The sequence below is a fragment of the Lipotes vexillifer genome, unplaced genomic scaffold, assembly GCF_000442215.2.
Source record: "Lipotes vexillifer unplaced genomic scaffold, Lipotes_vexillifer_v1.1 scaffold400, whole genome shotgun sequence".
In the NCBI taxonomy this organism is placed as follows: domain Eukaryota; kingdom Metazoa; phylum Chordata; class Mammalia; order Artiodactyla; family Lipotidae; genus Lipotes; species Lipotes vexillifer.
In genome coordinates this window covers 2111-20600 of record NW_006786594.1, presented here as the reverse complement: position 1 = coordinate 20600, position 18490 = coordinate 2111, and the positions used below count along the sequence as shown (strand labels likewise).

The 18490-nt window shown below is 40.5% G+C and overlaps 2 protein-coding genes across 2 annotated transcripts in view; one reads left to right on the top strand and one right to left on the bottom strand.

Annotated features, from left to right (window-relative positions):
* Positions 1 to 18201, top strand: part of ST7L (suppression of tumorigenicity 7 like) — a 158388-nt gene extending 140187 nt beyond the window's left edge. The window contains exons 15-17 of the mRNA XM_007459036.1: positions 13513 to 13592; positions 16772 to 16776; positions 18152 to 18201. Coding sequence (XP_007459098.1) covers positions 13513 to 13592; positions 16772 to 16776; positions 18152 to 18201 — 135 coding nt within the window. The remainder of the gene's footprint in view (positions 1 to 13512; positions 13593 to 16771; positions 16777 to 18151) is intronic.
* On the bottom strand, positions 198 to 12801 carry CTTNBP2NL (CTTNBP2 N-terminal like). The gene is made up of 5 exons (XM_007459048.1): positions 12766 to 12801; positions 11086 to 11316; positions 7406 to 7513; positions 4867 to 6310; positions 198 to 236 (listed from the first exon to the last, which is right to left on the bottom strand). The coding sequence occupies exons 1-5, from the start codon at positions 12799 to 12801 to the stop codon at positions 232 to 234; spliced, it is 1824 nt and encodes a 607-aa protein (XP_007459110.1). The 3' UTR covers positions 198 to 231.
* Positions 18202 to 18490: the final 289 nt, after the last annotated feature.

Below are 18490 nucleotides of genomic sequence, written 5' to 3'. Positions count from 1 at the left end.
TACGCGGGCCTCTCACTGTTGTAGCCTCTCCCGTTGCGGAGCACAGGCTCCGGATGCACAGGCTCAGGGGCCATGGCTCACAGGCCCAGCCGCTCCGCGGCATGTGGGATCCTCCCAGACCGGGGCATGAACCTGTGTCCCCTGCATCGGCAGGCGGACTCTCAACCACTGCGCCACCAGGGAAGCCCCGGACTCAGCTCTTGGGGCCCTCTTGTGCCTCTCTCTCTGACCTCATCCTAAGACCAAGACAAGCCAACTGAAACATAATGCAAACACAGGGAGATAGTGCAGAACTCCAGGTAAGTTATGCTTTGGTGAGAGGAGAAAAGACATTTGCTTTTCTAGTTAACTTTCTCCTGCCCACAAAGATGTTTTTGCTAGGACCACCTTTAACGACCCTGTATGGCATTTAAACCCCACTTGCATTATTCAGTTGTCTCTGGTAACTTTCTGTGTTGTGCACCCCCCAACCAGAGTGTGAGTACCTTGAGGTTTTCTACGGTAGCTACTTTGGTTTCTGTCTCATCTTAAATATCTAAGAAACATGAGTTGCTTGAGGGGAATTAAGATGTTCTGTTTTTGTTCCATTTACTTGACCTGATAAAGGTCTCTAGGTTAGGGTGGTGGAGGAGTTAGCATGATGTCCTGCAAGGTTTAAACCTGCCTCATGCTAAGAAGCAGCCCAGGCACTTACCTTGAGCTCCACCTTGGTCTACTCATCAGAATCTCCAGGGGGAAGGGCCTGGAACTGGCGTCATGAGTGACTCTGGAGATTCTCATTTGGGAAGCAGGTAGTGGAAAGAGCAAAGTACTGGGTTTTCAATTCAGGCCCTGTCACTTACTAAGGTCTCTGCTACAAATCTCTGGTCTTCAACTACCCTCATGTGCACACTGGGGATGACCGCACCTCACAGCAACCTTGTGCAAATTAGTAAGGGAATATGTGTGTGGAATCATTAACATGGTGCTTGGAATCCAAGTAGGCACTCTTGACTCCGAGTATCATTGACATTCTAGCAAAACAGATTCTAGAGCTCAAGACATCTCCTTAGGTTAGAGGCAGGTAAGTTCTTGTGAAAGAACAGGTATGGGCTATGAGGCACTATTTCTCAAAATGTGATCCTCAGATCACCTGCATCACCTGGCCCTTAGGCCCAATCCGCAGGAATCCTTATTTTTAGCAGGATTCCCTTAAGCACAATAAAGTTTAAGAATCACTACCCCAGTCTCCTTTCTCCTCCTTTACTGGCACCAATGAACTGGCCATTGATATGTGAGCAGATGGGTGGACAGGCTCTCAAGTTTTCTCAACTAGTTTTATAGCAATTAAATTAAAATTACTCGTGTGGAACAAACAATGCTCATTGCCTACCTCTGACGCATTATGAAAACACAAACTATTTTGAAGCAGCATTTCTCAAAAGACATTTGAAGTTCTGTTTCAAGGGCTAAGCATCAGAAGCGCTCTTTATAAATCGCACACACGCACACACACAAATTGACAAGGCAGCATTGCTGAAGTGAGGCTGTTATGAAAAAATGGATATACCCTGTGTTTGTTGAAATGATCATTAATTGGCTTAAATGCTGGGAACTTAAGATATGTAAACATCCACACTGTTTGAACATCTTTTGTACATCAAAGGATTTTCAAGTGCTTTTGTCTGGCTACACTAGCACTTGCTAACAGTGTAGCAGCAACAGCACTGGACTAGGAGACAAGAGATGCATTAGTCATTGGTAAAATGAGAGGGCTGGACAAGATCAGGCGCTCTCAGAGTACGTGATTCATGGGTGGCGTCAGGGTCTCTGGACACCGTGAAGCCATCAACCAAAGTTTGCACATAAGCATATACATTTTTCTGGGGACAGAGTCTAGCTGTTTTTAGATTCTCAAAAGGTCCAGAATCCCCACGTGGTTTAAAAATTACAGACTGGATTATTGTGAAGACTTCTCCCAGCTCTAAGATTCTAAGGAAAACCAATGTCCCAGCTCCTTTTGGGGCCTAACCTGGATGGGTCACTGACTTCCTTTGTTTTTTTAAAGCCAGGAGTGAGTGCTCCCTCTTCATCAATCTGCTCCTTCCCCAACAAAATCGGCCCTGTTGTGCAACATTCTTCATTTCGTACAAACAAGACTATTTTTTGCCCAGACAGTAGGATTTAACTTGTTTTAATGAAGTCTGCTATAAAAACAGGTGAAGACTTCTGCACGGTACATTTGGCTTTACACATGTTAAGGACTAGTTAATGCTTGTGCTATGCATTGCACAGCATTATAATCTGTTGACCAGTAACGTAGCTTTTGCAACACGGGTTAAGACCAAAATTGTGAATCACAGAACTTTTACTTAGCACGCACACAATCTACGGCAAACTTAAATACTAATCTATAATACCTAACTGGATTATTGGATCCATTGCAGTATTGTGCTTATTTATCTCAGAAGATAGGCAACTAGCAAAAATACACATTTCTTTTGCATTTCCCCACCCCCATATTACACTGTAAAATACATACATTATTCAGTGCACTTCCTAAGAAATAAACTTCCTTATAGTATCTCTCTCTATATATATCTATGCCAAAACAAAAGAAGAGCACAATGCAATTTGTAAGATTACCATTTAAAGCAAGAGGTAATAACACTCTGGGATTATAGCCCCCTCTTCTGCTTAGAAAGTTCAGCTATTTTATCATCCAGTTCATGTGGCTATGCACGGGAATAAAACTTAATGCATGATTGCTCTGGGAAGTTTAAGATAACCCCTTTATCATTTGGTAGACACGCTGAGGCATTAATAGTATTTTAAGTTTTTGATGTATTGTCTTTAGTCAAACCATAAGCTGTGCAGACACCAATATACTCCATAGTCATTTATCTTGATTTCCATCACTTGCTTTTCCCCCATCAACTCATGCTGGATTAAGAGGAAATAGATTTAAATTATAGCACGTCAGTGGCTGCTGGATAGATGTTGGCTAGAAAAATGTATGTGAGGACACCAAGGCCTCTTCATCCTTGTGCACACAAAATCATGTACCCACCATGTCTGAGCTGGGTTGCAGACAGTCTTGTTTGGAAGAGGAGAATAGTCATTATACTCTGCGGAGTTTGTTGGCTGTGCTAGCCAACAGGTTGGAAAGTCTGGAGGCTTCTGTCCTCACAAACTTGCTGTGATGGAAATGACCGAAGTTTCTAGAATGAAAGAGGCTGCAGCTTGGCAGCTTGCGGGCTAAATCCAGCTGCAGAAGTGTTTAACTAGCAGTATTTAAATATTTCTGGATCAGTTCTCAATATTTAAAAATGAGAATGTTTCTCATGAAAATTTGGATTTCATAAAAATTTTAGGAGCTGGTACCCCGGGTCTAGCATTCTTGCATGGCAACAAGCAGCTGAAACTGAACAGGGGGTGCCCTTTGTAACGGGGCTTGGGCACTTCAGTTTGCTACAGCTCCCACTGCTCCCAGCTGTCATACATCACTTGAGTGACCGACCTGTTTCACTCATTTATATGACCAGTTGAGTTTTGTGACACTGGGATGGTTTGGCCTTGTCTTCTTATGATGCTGAAGACCTGATTTCATTTGAAATTTTCCCCTCCTGGTGGACAAGAGTCCTCCTGTGATTGACTGGGTCCCAGCTATATCTAGTTGTTTTGGTAGGTAATCTTAACATGCATTTCTACTCGTCCTTTATGCTGTATTGCAAACTCCAAAGATATAATCACGCTATCATTTATGTGTTTAAGTGTGTGTATGTTAAACACGTAAAAGGGGTGTTTATCTATACAGATATATGTATACTTCCATTTAGGCAAAAGTTAACTTGGTTCCACAGATAGACACAGAGTGCTGGCAGCTTGGAGAAAAGTGTAACAATTTGCTAAAACCTGTATAATTCTGACTTATAATATTACAAAGACAGTGAACTTTAAGTTATTGCTTTTTCATTACAGAATAAAGATCTCATTCTGTTGCAAAACTTTTATACAGAATGAGTAACCATTTCCTATTCAAGTAATAGCAATCGGAATCAGAAGTTCCTTACACAACAGTAGATGCCTGAAGATATTTTTAAAGGATATGTGATTTCACTGTATTCAAAAACTTATGCAGGAAACTGGGAGCGATGTAATTTTCCAAAAGTACAAGAAAATCAGCACCCCAACTGCTTAATGTTCAGGAGGGTTTCTCAAGGGCTCTATAAAGCTCAGCTTTGTGGTGAGTTCACACCCACCTTTAGGATTCCCATTCTACTTATGCAGCCTTGTTTCTCAACACAAAGATTGTATTAAAAAACAGTAAAAGAGGATTAAAAGCAGTGTTGGTTTTTAACATTCAGAATTCACAGAGGATCTCATTTTTTGCAGTTAAATGATCCATTTTGTGTTACTGCTGCAGAATCACATTCATATGGCAGTCTAATTTCAGGCACTTTTAAAACATGTTCATCTGGAATAAAAAGTCTGCATGAGCCACTTCCACATAATTCAAAATGAGTGTTGAGTGATTCTAGTCCCCAGATAGACAGGAAATCACCACCTGGTACTCAATTAGCTTTCTCCATCATAACACGATGGTGACTGCAAAGCTTAGACATCTTTGAGGTGCCCTTCTAGCTTTAGCACAAAGATGTGAATCATAAAAATCCAAACTACTTAGTTTCTACCTAAAAAATACAAAAAGGTGAAATACACTAAATGTATTATACAGATAGTTTCAGCTACTATCAAAATAAATAACATGATCTGACTCAATGGTTTGACTCTGAGCTCTTGGATGAAATCTGATGGAATGTCAAATGTGGAGACTCCCTCCTAGGGACTAGCTACTGGTAGGCAAAAGTATCTCAACGTCCTTGCCATTGGCTACGACAGCATTAGAAGAGCAGCTGCTGGCAAGGTCTTCTGTGGTGGTCAAAGAGGATGCCTGGGGATGAGGTTTGGTCAGTGGAGTGGCAGCAGATGGAGAAGGAGTGAGGCCAGGTTTCTTGGGTGGGATGGGTGGAGGGTTTCCTCTCTCAGCTCTGGGGATGGTAGGGGACTTGATCCCTGGAGACAGGGGGCTCAGAGGACTAGACACTTTCCCTGGAGTAGGTGAATGGCTGGTGTCACCTCTCGGGCTGGCAGTGTTGGCCAGATTTCGATAGTCAGTGCCAAAGGGAGAGCTGTTGGGAGACACGGGCTTGATTGGTCCTTGCTGGCTAGTGAATCTGGAGAGCACCTGGGTGACTGTGTTTCGGGCCAGCTGCTTGGCGGCAGAGTTGTCTATGAGGGTTGGGGATAGATCCCTGGATGGAGGGCTCTGTAGACCACTAGCTTGTTGGTCCTGATCTGCTTGGGACTGAAATTTGTGCCGAGCTGCATGGAACCGCTGGTTGATCCCTACTTGGTAGGATGACTGGTAGCCAGGGCTGCTAGCTGATGACCCCAATAAGCGCTTAGTTAGTACTGGTGAAGAGCAAGGAGAGGATGTGAGAGAGGAAGAGGCAGTGCTGCTGGGAGACAGTGAGCTCCCACTGGAAGGGAGGTGACCAGGCGCTGGGACTGGAGTCTCTATTCCCACAGGACACCCACCATTCTCTACTGCTTTCTCTTGGGCCAATCCCACAGGCTTCTCTCGTGGAGGCGCTTGGTTTTCTACACTGCTGCCTGTAATCAGCTCTTTGGTAGTTTGCATTTCTGGGTCAAAATGCCCATTGGTTTTTGCATAAGAGTAAGCAGGAGTGGTGGGACCAGGCAGCCCTGAGGCTGTTACCTTGGCCGTGCTGCTCCCATGGGTTCTTTCTGCCTGAAAACTCTCCGTTTGGCAAAATACGGACACTAGCACAGGTGGCTCAGTTGCCGTGCCTTTAGACAGGGTTACTGGTTTCTTCACTTGCTCGCTGGGGCTACTCTGCTGGTGCAAAGCCTCTAGGTCCTTCACTATCTTCTTCAAACCCTCCATCTCTTCTTTCAGAGTTCTGGTCCGGTTCTCTTCTCGGTTCAGCTTTGCTCTCAGCTGTTCCCTTTCAATGTCAAACTCAGACAACTGCTTCTCCACCTGGGCCTCCGTCTGCAAGCCCCGCTTCCTCTCAGCAGCCAGCTCCTCCTCCAGCTTGCTCACCCGGCTCTTCTCCTTCTCCAGTTTCAGGCTCAGCTCTCCCGCCTTCTGGCCCTCCTCAGCGGCCTTGCTGGCGGCCTTCTTGCACTCGCGCACCAGCATGGACGAGAGCTGCTTGTGGCGGGAGCGCTCCTCTGCCAGCTGACTGGAGAGCTTCTTCTGCTCTTTCTCAAACTTTTTCACTTGCGACTTTTCAAATTCCAACTACAAAAAAAATGCCACCACACGTCTTGATTAGAGTAAGGAAAGAAAAGGATACTGAAAAACTGTTATCAAGTAGAGTGTATCAAGCTAGCTGTGCTCTGGCACATGGGATTACCAGGTATGCCATGTGCTTACATCAAATATTTAAGTATCAGAACACCTAACGTAAAAATGTACACACTACAACTTAATCTTTCTTTGATGATTTAGGAGGCACTTCTAGTTCTTACTGTCTCAGGGTTATTAGTGGGAATCTGAATCATCATTGTGTTTTATGTTATGGAAAGTTCAGGGGATTAGAGCCAATCAAAACAGCAGAAAGCCATATCAACTAGATTTTGTGATGAATGCTGCTGAAAACTTTTAAAGCTTCAGTAATAACTCTTTCTGGTCTTAAAAACAAACAAACGTTAAGTAGTTGCATTTGAATCATTCTTCTTATACAAATGCCATCTGCTTTAATCATCATCCCAACCCTATTTAAGGCACAGAGTGAGAGGGAAAGGGTTGAAGGAACCCTTTTAAGTCAGTGTTTTTCAAACTCTGAGACTCATTCATGGATGGCAAAACCATTTAGTGAGCCGTGATCAGAAACAAAAAAAAAAAAATAGAAGCGAAAATATCAATGTGTATTATAAGCAGTAAGGGTTATGTATGATTTCATGAGATTTTTGTTCCAGGCATATGTATATACGTGTATATATACTGGGTTGTGATGTAAAATGTATTTCTTACTAGGAGTCCTAAGTCAAAAAAATTTGGAGAGTTCAAAGTTAGTGTTCCCCAAAGTGTGTTCTATGGAACGACAGTCCCATAGTGAATGATCTACATTAAAAGATTTTATGAAAACATAAATTTGCTAAACACAGAATACCCTATCTTGTTCTTGAAGACTCACAGCGTGCTTCTGCATACTAAAGGGTCTAACAAATTGAAGTTAGGAACCTCTTTAACTTTGTTTAATCCAGTAATTCCCAGACTTATTTGACCACAAAGCCCCCTTTTTTTGAGCAACACCAATCTACACCCTGCAGAATAATCTTCAAGAAATGCTACTCTAGGCAAATGCTGCCTGAGCCCCTCCACCTTAATTACCTGTTGAGTCAGCCGCTCTCTCTCCTTCTCCAGCATGTAGGTGACATCATCTCCTTCAGCTGTGTCCTGTGCATGCCTTTGCCTTTCTTCCTCAAGGTCTAGGATTACCTTTAAGGAATTAAAAAAAAAAAAATCATTTTCAAATATCAAGGAGTCACACTTAGAATACAATTAAATACTAAGTGTCTTTCTAAGCACCCAAGGTCATTCCATAGATAAATAAATAAGTAAAATCCCAGTCAGGGCCATCAAGGAGCACACTGTCTAGAAGAGTGAAAGATATGCAAGCTATGTGCTACGAAACAATACAGTGCATACTTATCCGAGGTAACACGAAGTGGCATGTAAATAGAAGAGAGCAACTCATTAGCTGTAGGGGCTCAGAAGGTTTCAGAGAATTAATAAAAGTTTGGTGGGACTAGGGGACAGGTGTAGGTGATGAAGCAAGGCAGGACCATGGAAAGCTGAAAGCTGAGGCTCTCCCTTGATGTTCAAATCACTGGAGGTACCAGAGAGTGAAGCCTAAAATTAAACATTTCAAATAGGTGACATCCTAACTGTGCCTTGCTTAATTAATATATGCATTTCGTGTACAGTAGATAAGAGGTGAAAAGACTCTCTTGACTTTATCCTGCATATGAAAAGGCTCAGTTATTGAGATCTTAAGTGGAGATTTTTCACAAGGCTTTGTTTTTTTTTTTTTTTTGCGCGGTACGCGGGCCTCTCACTGTTGTGGCCTCTCCCGTTGCGGAGCACAGGCTCTGGACGCGCAGGCCCAGCGGCCATGGTTTACCGGCCCAGCCACTCCGTGGCATGTGGGATCTTCCCGGACCGGGGCATGAACGGCGTGTCCCTTGCATTGGCAGGCGGACTCTCAACCACTGCGCCACCAGGGATGCCCCACAAGGCTTTTTAATTAACCTGCCTACCCCATTCCACTTATCCTTGTGCCAAGGGATTAAGCCCAATTTTAAGAATACAAATTTAAAGGGACATTTCCCACATAATCCTGCCTACAACTGCATAATATTCCAATGGCTAAGGATTTCTTCGTAGCTTCTGCTCATGCTTCAGAGGTGCCTTAGCCTAGACCTCCCTAGGCCAGAGCACTGTCATCCCAATGGCCATTTCCTATTGTTTCTCCTTACTAACAACTGTTATTAAAGGAGAGAGAAAACTTTCTGGGACTCCTTTTTAAATACAAAAATGAAAACATTTTGGTGTATTTCCTTCTGGTTAAAAAAAAAGAAAACTTTTGCAACTTAACAGAAAGAACAGCTTTTGGCTAAAGGTGGTAGATCATCTTCTCTCCCTTCGGAGAGCTGTCTAAAATGATAGAAATGGGATGAAAAGAATAAAAACCCACAAAGTCAAAAAGAGAGACTTTGGCAGACAAGAAATTTTAATAACATTTTCAAGAAAGAAAGTGGCTGGAGGAGTGGTAACTACTTTGGTATGGGGGAGGAAGCTGCTGTGCGCTGCAGGACCCCAAGGACATATGGAACCTGCAGGTCCTGGCAGATACTGCATCGGAGAGGTGAGATGTAGGAGGGAAGACAAGGGCACTGGCTCCAAGTCTGTATTTTCAGAAGAGTTATTCGCCCCCGCAACCTGATTCCTGTACACAGAATGCTCAGCCAGGCATCTACTGCCCGGGAATACACCAGATGTTTATCCTCTGAAGAAACAGAATGTGACAGCCTCCAGATCTAGTAATAACAGATATGACAGAGAATGAGGGTGAGGAAAGGGTATTATGTTTGTTTTGGGAAGATGGCAGGGGTGGAGAGAAGGGAGGTGGGGTGTATGATAATGAAATCCACATCTATAATAAAAGAAAGTAAATATGTGTCTAACATTGATAAAGCAAGAGAGAGCAGTATATCAGTTAGAAATATGGAAGTTAGCTGCCAAAATAAACAGTTAAAAGAAAAAAGTGGTTGTCTCTAATACTGAGGAGGAGAGAGAATGGGAAGGGGTGGACTAGGGAACCCTATTTTTCATAATAAGCAGAGTAACCACATAATTGACTGTTCAAACCACTAACATGTCTGAGAGCCAAAGCGGGTATTGTTAACAACTATGCCAAGGCAACAGGCTTAAACTGGAATTCTCTCAGGCAAACTGGGACTATATGCACCCTAATTATAAGCCTCTAGTTTGATGTCTAACAAAGTCAGTGTTCTACTCTGATAAAACACTTAAGATCAGATAGGCAGCTGTTTTAAAATATTTAATACTATCTTACATTGAAATACAGTGTTAGGGAATTTTGAATTTTTTAACTCTTCCTCTCCCCAATCACCTAGAACCATAAATTATCCCAACACTACACCTTCAACGGGCATGACAGCCAGCCAGCCCTTCAGTACAACTCAGTTACTTCATGTATGAAATAGAAAACAGGCCTGCCTATCAAACAAGGATGTTGTGAAGATTTTCTCATAATATTATGTAAAAGCCCGCAAATTTAGGCAACTACCTCAATCTCACTGACACCTTTTAAATTGGGGCATAAATGTCTTCAGATTACTTCAGTCTAGTCCAGAGGTTAAACTTTTCTGGGTCTTGGAGAACTCTGAGAATTCAAGTAAGGATATGGGAAAAAAAATCATTTTCTACAAAATGCATAAACTTTTAGCACTCTGTATATTTTCTGGGGGATCATGGAACATCTGAGACCCATTCGTGGTTAAGAACTCCCACTCTGGCCTTTTGTTTGGACTCTGTGAAGGGAAAGAAAAATCATGGGCAAGACCTAAGCCCTTAAGCACTTTGTCAGATGCATTTTAAGCAGATGGCTCTCTAAAGCAGGTAACCATAAAAGTAAACGAAGGTCCATCAAACTGCAGCTGCTAACCCAATTTTTTCAGAATAAAATGCTTCCTACTAAATGCACTGATGTCCCTCCTTGTTGATATAAATCTAAACCAATAGTTCTTAAAAATGCAGACTCTAGCCAAGCATTTTTTCCAGGCCAAATCTGAGCCATAAATGATAAGTCGGGGAATGAAATCACAAGCACTAGAAGAATTCCAAGGAGATGAGGTAGAGGAAAGCACAGGTTTGTCTTCCTATCTCAGGGGCTGTAAGACCTAGCAGGTGTGCGCGCACACACACACACACACACATTTTCCTAACAGGGTAGAACAGCTTTAAGGTAAACAACCCTAGGGACTGTTTATGGTTTCATGAGAAGTAAAATGCGGTGAAACTCAAAACTGGAAATAAAAGAAAATAATCTATTGGCTTGTATGTTTATAGTCAGGTAAATTCTCTGATTCTTTCTCTCTCTCTCTGATATAGCATTCCCCAAATACCTGTTAATCTTTCTATTTATCACTTAAGTAAGCAAATAGGGAACACTCCGTTCAGCTACAAGGCTTGGTCAAGCCCCAGTTTGTTGCCAAAGTTTGGATGACCAAGAGTTGAAAAAACATACCAAGTGTTTTGGAGTGTCGTATCAAGAATAAATGCCATCTGAAATAATGCGTCTGGCATACTGCCTAAATTTAACATTTGGAATAACCTGCATTTTCTATCTCCTGGCTCTTAGGTAAGCTCAGGGGCTTTTTTACATCTGTGAGACCTCCCAGTTAAGTTACTGTGAGAGCTGGCAGCTGACAAGAAAGTGTCAGCCATTTCAGCAGTTTGCAGGCGCACGTCAGCGGTGAACCCACCTTGCGGTGCCTGCTCTCAGCGGCAGCCAGCTGCGACAGCATGCGCTCCTGCATGTTCTTGCACTGCTTCATCACCACCTTAAGGATCGAGAGCGGGTCTGTGCAGACTGGCTGCTTCTCGCCATCGTTCTTCTCCTTCAGTGTTTCAAAGTCTCTCTGGAGTGCCATTAAAGGATCACTGATGTTATATTTTCCATAGCGTTCTTCAATGAAAGTATCTCTGTGTTGGGCCTGGGAAAGAAAGGAAAATAAGCATTTTGCTTTCAAATACTGCTGAGGAGGGGATCTGCTAGTAGTTAGACATCAAAGGTAGTGGTGTGAGTATGAAGTAACCTTTTAACTACAAATCAGACAGGGTCATCTAAGTATAGAAACAACATCAGAAAAGGGGCATAGCATATGAATGGGAACAAATACTTATGTAAGGCTAAGTACCAGTTAGACATTGATCTAAGTGTTTAGGTTCAGGTTATTTAAATTTTACAACCCTATAAGGTAGTGCTATCATCTCCATTTTGCAGATGAGAAAATTACTATGGAGAGGTCAAGTGACTTGTTTCAGGTTACTCATCTAGCAAGCTGTCAGAATTGGGATTTAAACCCAGGCAGCCTGGCTCTAGAGTCTGTGACCTTAATCACCACACTTACTGCCTCAGCTTATGAATGCTTCTATTACCAACAGGTATATCTTATCTTTTCTGTGTTAAGGCATTTACATTTCTAAAATACGGTAAGCATAATACCTTTAAGAGTTTATATGTTTAGAGACCTAACCAGCTGGCTGTAGATAAGTAAAGGACACTAAAGATATTTTTACATTATAATCGAGGACTGTTTGTGATTTGTCTGCATAGAACTTCACTCAATTTTTGGCTGGTCAAGAGGGTGGAGGCACTCACCACTAGAGGTGCAGACAAAGTCCTTCTACCTGCTGCCAAATTCCACCCCCCTCTTCTAACCTCTGTTCAGCTGTCTTCCATCCTCCTTTCTGTTCCCTTCAGGGCTTGGTGAGCTTTGGGGATGAAAAGGAACTTGAGCAGGGAATGTGGGCTGGTGCTTGGAGTCTGGCCTGCGGCTTTGGGCCTGGGCTCCAAGTCAGGTCAAATGATCAGGAAGGGAGTGAAAGGAGATTCTTAGGCTTCCCTCTTATATCTGCTAGGAAAGACTTGAAGTACTATTTCATATAAGCATCATATATTACGTGCAGGTGAACAGAGTGAAATTAACAATTACTTTACTAAACAGACATTTAAATGTTTCCTGAGACATTTTACAAAAAAAAAAATGAAGTGTTAATAGAGGGTTGAGGAAACTTTCTTAAAAATCATAGCAAAGTACTATATAATTTAAGCTTTCAAATGAAATCCAGTTATGAAAATTACTGTTATTTCTCAAGTTTTAAAAATTATTTCATCAGGAGCTACCACCACCCACAAATGGGAACCCATTTGAAAAGAATAATACACAATTCAGTGACCATGCTTAAAAAACAAAAACCCTCAAGAAAATAAAGCAAACATGGGGTTTCTCTGACATGTTTCAGTGCTGAAAATTTGATGCCTCCTTCTTCATTAGAGACTGTCCAAGTTCAAGACTCAGGAATTAGCCTTGTGTTACATATTTGTGTTGATATCAGTTGGCAGATGTTCAAAGCAGAGTTAGAAGCCCTGGTGGTTTTACTTCTGGCTGGACTACAACTGTCTTAAGTGATGACATTATTGGAGTATTTGGATAACATTTGTATACTAAATATTTGAAGAGTGAAATTCATTTGTTCCTTTAAGTTACTGATAACCATCCTCCTAACCTTATTACAAGTGTGCGTGTGTGTGTGGGTGTGCACATGTGAGCATGTGAATTGAAGGGGGGAGGGATTTGAAAGACAGAATCCTATTTTTTTTAGGTCCAAATTAAAAGGAAATTTTCAGTAAAATTTCAAAATAATCTTGTCTATTTAGGATGGAGGAAGACAAGACCAATTCCAAAATTGGCTATTTTTATTATTGTTTGTAAGAATCATGGCAAGAATAGACAAAAAAGCTAATTTTTAGTTACATATTTAAGAGCATTAATGTCAAAGAACATGGGACTCATCAATGTTTTCTTTTCATTAAGAACATCTGTTTCTTTAAGTTCAGGTATAAAAACATGAGACTGATAACCCAGGATTCACTGAAAGTATCTATTTGTAGCTATTAATGTCCTAAGGCAAATCCTCCTTTAGAAAAACACAGACAAAGGAAGCAAGAGAAAAAAAAAAACTCTTTAAGAAGTTGAAATTCCACTTTTCTGTCACATCTTTTATTCATGATTACTGTTTCTGTATGATTAGCTATGGAAAAGAAACAATTATTGATACTAAAATTGGTTTAGTAGGGCAAAAAGGAAAAAGTGAACCTGAGTATTTTTATGACCTTTCCTTTTCAGAACACCATAGAGAAAGTGGGATGGGAAAGCAGAGCTGGGAGTACAATACATGATCTTGATGATGCTAAGAAGCTGCATCTGCTAAGAAGCTCTCTCTCTCAGGTTTGAGTATATAGTCAACTAATCCTTAAAAATATGACTTTTTAAAACCCACACTGTTATTGTCCTGTAGAATAAGCATCACAGAGTTACAAGTAATGGATGAGGAGCTTCTTTGGTGAGGCCTCAGACTTCTCTGAGAATAGTTGTTAAGCTGTCTGTTTTCTCTTGAAGTATTTCACAGTAATTCCATAATCACTTGCATAGTAATTACAAGTTATACAAAATTGGTAGCTTCACACATAAATGAAAAGAATCTGCAGAATAATCTTAAAAAAGGCTCCTTCTCACAAAACAATTATTTTAAGTACATTCTTATATGGGACCCGAATATGGGAAAAGTGAATTCTGTATTTATTATACCAAACACTGGATTGGAAAATGGGAGATGGAACATAGTATTTTCCATCCAACTTAATGCTTCAGTCAGGTGAATTGTACGTATTTACACATTTAACAGCACAAATAATAACAACAATAACTAAAAATAGATGTTAAGATTTGACCAATGAAAGAAGAGCTTTAGTGGAGGTGTGCATTGGTTTTCTATTCCTGCATAACAAATTACTCCCAAATTTAAATGCTTAGTAAACATTTTTTATCTCATATAGTTTCTGAGGGTCAGGAATCTGGGAGGGGCTGAGGGCTGAGCTGGGTGCTTCTGGCTCAGTGTCTCATGAGGTTGCAGTCAAGCTGCTGGCCAAGGATGCAGCCACCTGAAGGCACGACTACGGCTGGAGGATCCATTTCCAAGCTTAGTTGTTGGGCTAGGCCTTGGTTCCTTGCACGTACTGGCTTCCAACAGAGCAAGTGATGTGAGAGAGTGAGAGACAGACATACATAGACACATCCAGATGGAAGTCCCACTGTCTTGTAACCTAATCTCAGAAGTGACTTACCATCATTTCTGGTGTATTCTAGCAATCACACAGACCAACCCTGGTAAATGTGGGTGGGTAGGGGGGACTACTTAAGGGTGTGAATATCAGGAGGGAGGACCACTGGGGGCCATCGTGGAGGCTGGTTATCAACGTGAATGACTGGACATGCTACCACTACCGTTTATGTTTCAGGTCAAAATTTAGAGGCTAAGCACCTGTACTAAAAACTATCAAGGCTGAGTTTTAATATTTTAATGAAATTCCAGCTATTTTATAAGAACTTTAAAATGATCTGGATTTCACTTTGGGGGAGAGGAGTTGAGGAGTACAGCTAAAATCAATCAATTTCTTGCAATTTCATTATTTTTACTTCAATGACAACATATATTTTAACTGAACAGAAATTCCTACATTGTCAGAAAACACAATGATCTTTATTTCAGACAACAGTAAAGTAACTGGCTGGTTAGACAGATTCAATGATAGAAGACATTACTATAGCAGACAAAACATACTAGTCATCTATTACTCATTTATTTTTACTGTTATAGGCTGAATGAAACACACCACTACTGAAAGCTTAAAATAAAACCACATAATATCCTTGGATATGCCATGTTTGCTCTCCAAAAATTTCAGCTTTGCTATGATAAACTACAAAAAGAAATATGAAGCAATCACCATCTCTCTATAATAATTTATTTATTATAATAAATAACATACGTATATATCATATATACATAAATAATAGTTCAATATTATATGTAGATAATAGTATATATATATATACGTATATATATATGTCTATATATATATATATTTGACTGCATTGGGTCTTCGTTGCTGTGTGCGGGCTTTCTGTAGTTGCAGCAAGCCGGGGCTACTCTTCATTGTGGTGCGCGGCCTTCTCATTGCAGTGGCTTCACTTGTTGCAGAGCATGGGCTCTGGCGCCCGGGCTTCAGTAGTTGTGGTATGTGGGCTCAGCAGTTGTGGTGCATGGGCTTAGTTGCTCCACGGCACGTGGGATCTTCCCGGACCAGGGATCGAACCTGTGTCCCCTGCATTGGCAGGCGGATTCTTAACCACTGTGCCACCAGGGAAGTCCCGATAATGGTATAAATTATATATATATTTCAATCTTAAAATAGGAAATCAATCTCTTTATTCTTTGGATGATAATCACCAACATGAAAAGTAGTTCCAAATGTAAAGGTGAAGAATTATGGCCCATTTAAATGGGGGCTTATATTTAAGTATAAGGTTTTATTTTCAATACTCAGGCTGATACCAGAACTGTATTAGAATATGCAATTTTGCCATTTATTGCCAATTCTGAAGTGATATTTATAAAAGTAAACAGCAATATAAACATTATGCCTTTAAAAATATCTGAATACTTCTATGTCAGGGATCAGAAAGACAAAAAAACGTGATTCCAAAATGGTTTTTATTAATGTTACCAAAAGCATGTTAAAAGGAATCCTTTTTACACACAATTTGAATCTATTAATCTTCAAATCATTTATACTCTGGAGTCCCTAATAAACTATAAATAGCTGCCTGAACAACTGGAAATAAAGCAACCATTCTGGATAAAGATGATAATAACATTACAAGTATAACCTTTGTTCTGGAAGTTCCTTTTCACTTGCTGAAAGAAAACCAGATTTTACTGTTTGATAATATTGATAAAAGAGGATTTAGCCTCATTGGAATTAAACTAATTTCTGGAAAATGGCACAAAATTTATCATGGGAGGGCTTCCCTGGTGGCACAGTGGTTGAGAGTCCGCCTGCCAATGCAGGGGACACAGGTTTGTGCCCCGGTCCGGGAAGATCCCACATGCCGTGGAGCGGCTAGGCCCATGAGCCATGGCCGCTGAGCTTGCGTGTCCGGAGCCTGTGCTCTGCAACGGGAGAGGCCACAACAGTGTGAGGCCTGTGTACCGCAAAAAGAAAAAAAGAAAGATCCCTGAAAAGTGGGCTTCCCCGGCAGTATTTAGGGCCCCCTTGAGGTTTGCGGACTTACACTTATGGAGACAACTCTGTGTGCTTATAAGATTTTTCTCCAATAGTATTTAGTAGTGTGAGTGTTGGTCCGGGAAATGCAGACCCTTGGTCCCATCCAAGGCGGTGGCCTGTGCTCCGCGACAGGAGAGGCCACAACAGTGAGAGGCCCGCATACCACAAAAAAAAAAAAAAAAGAAAAAAAAATATGTCTAATATATTATTGAAAACCAAGTGCTCCTTCCACTTAACCATAAATACTGTATTCTCAGATCTGGTCTTTTCTATATGTTTATTTTCTTTAATACTTTTGGGCCCTAGAGTCTAACAGAACTGGGATTATATCCTGTCACTACTACTTTCTGTATTACCTTTACTAACAACCTTAACTTCTCTGTGCCTCAGATTCCTCATCTGTAGAATGAGAGAAACAATCTACCTATAGGTTTGTTATACATATTAAATGAGTAATGTAAAATGCTTCCTATAGTACCTGACACAAAGTAAGTACTATAAATATGAATTATTTTTTTCAATAACCAAATTTAGAATATAGATTTTCCTGTTTTAGAGCCAATGACTTAAACTCAACCCCACAGACATAAGATTCTGTAAAATTGGATCAGGCTAGTAAATCTCCATTAAAAGTAAAACGAAATTCACCAATCCCAGATAACTCAGAAGTAATACATCACTAAAAATGTATTAGGAACCTGGATAACCAATAACATTCTATTTACTTAGCAATCAATCCTGAACTGGCATGTGACATATTATATAATGTGGTCAATTGATATTTATCTCTTGCATTGTTATTAAACACTTCTCACTCTTCTGTCTTTTCTTTCAACCTACTTAGATTGCAAGTGATCTGAAGGAAAAAGCACTTAATACATCTTTCTTCTTCCTATATCCTATATTTTGCCTTAAGCCCAAGACATGTAACAGACATTTTCCAGCCTCTTTCCTGATGTCTTAGCCTCTCCTTACTCTCATCATTTTAGTGAGGTCAATATTTTATTTTGCTGTTAGTAAAATCTAGGATTTACTTAGTATAATCACTTAAGGTAATATCGATATATATATTTAGCAAACTGACTTTGAAGCAGATGAGCTTCAAAGATTCCCCTTGTATTTTTAATAAAACGTTCATCATCCTGGTAAGAAAAAAAAAAGATTCCCCTTGGGGTCAGTTTGCAACCACAGATATTTATAAAAGCAATTATTTACATAAGTTCAGAGGATCATGTTACAATATTATTTGACTAGAGTGGAATAAATTCTTTTGAAGACTAAAAATGGTAAGTTTAGTACAAATAGCTACAAGTGCAGTACTTCTAGCTAGTAGACTGCTTATGGATAGAATAAGAATATGGGTAAATAGAACAATGTAGCTGCTTCAACATTCAGATTTGAGAGAGTCCTGAGAAAACTAATGAAATTGAAATAGGTGTGTTGAGTTTTTTTGTCTTTGTTCTATTATTTTAGTCTATGTATGTGACTGAAACAAGTTACATATACATTTTGGACTGGGTCTAAATAAAAAACTTTTTGAGGTGGGGAAGAAAATGTGTAAGGGATTCTGTAAGACCTGAACAAATTAATGCTCTGAATATAAATTAATAATTTGAAAGTATAATTTTTTTTTTGAGAAAGAGCACGCTTTATTGGGAAGAGAGCATTGCACGCGACCAACATATGAAGAGAGCTGGATGGGCATCCTACACATCATGTTCAAAAGGTACTCAGGATGCTGTGCTAATGAAGATCAGCCGGAACATGGACTCCTGGGAAACTTCCCCAACCTCACACCTCTGAGGGATCACACACTTCCAACCTCTTCCTGGAAGGCAACTGTGGTCCACTAGAGACAGAGTCCCTCAGGGATGCCTTGTTGTTTTTTTATAAAGAACATTTTCTTTAAACTTTTTGAAGTCTTCATTTGTTACTTTTATCCTACGTTCTCTCAAGGCCATCAGACCAGCTTCCAT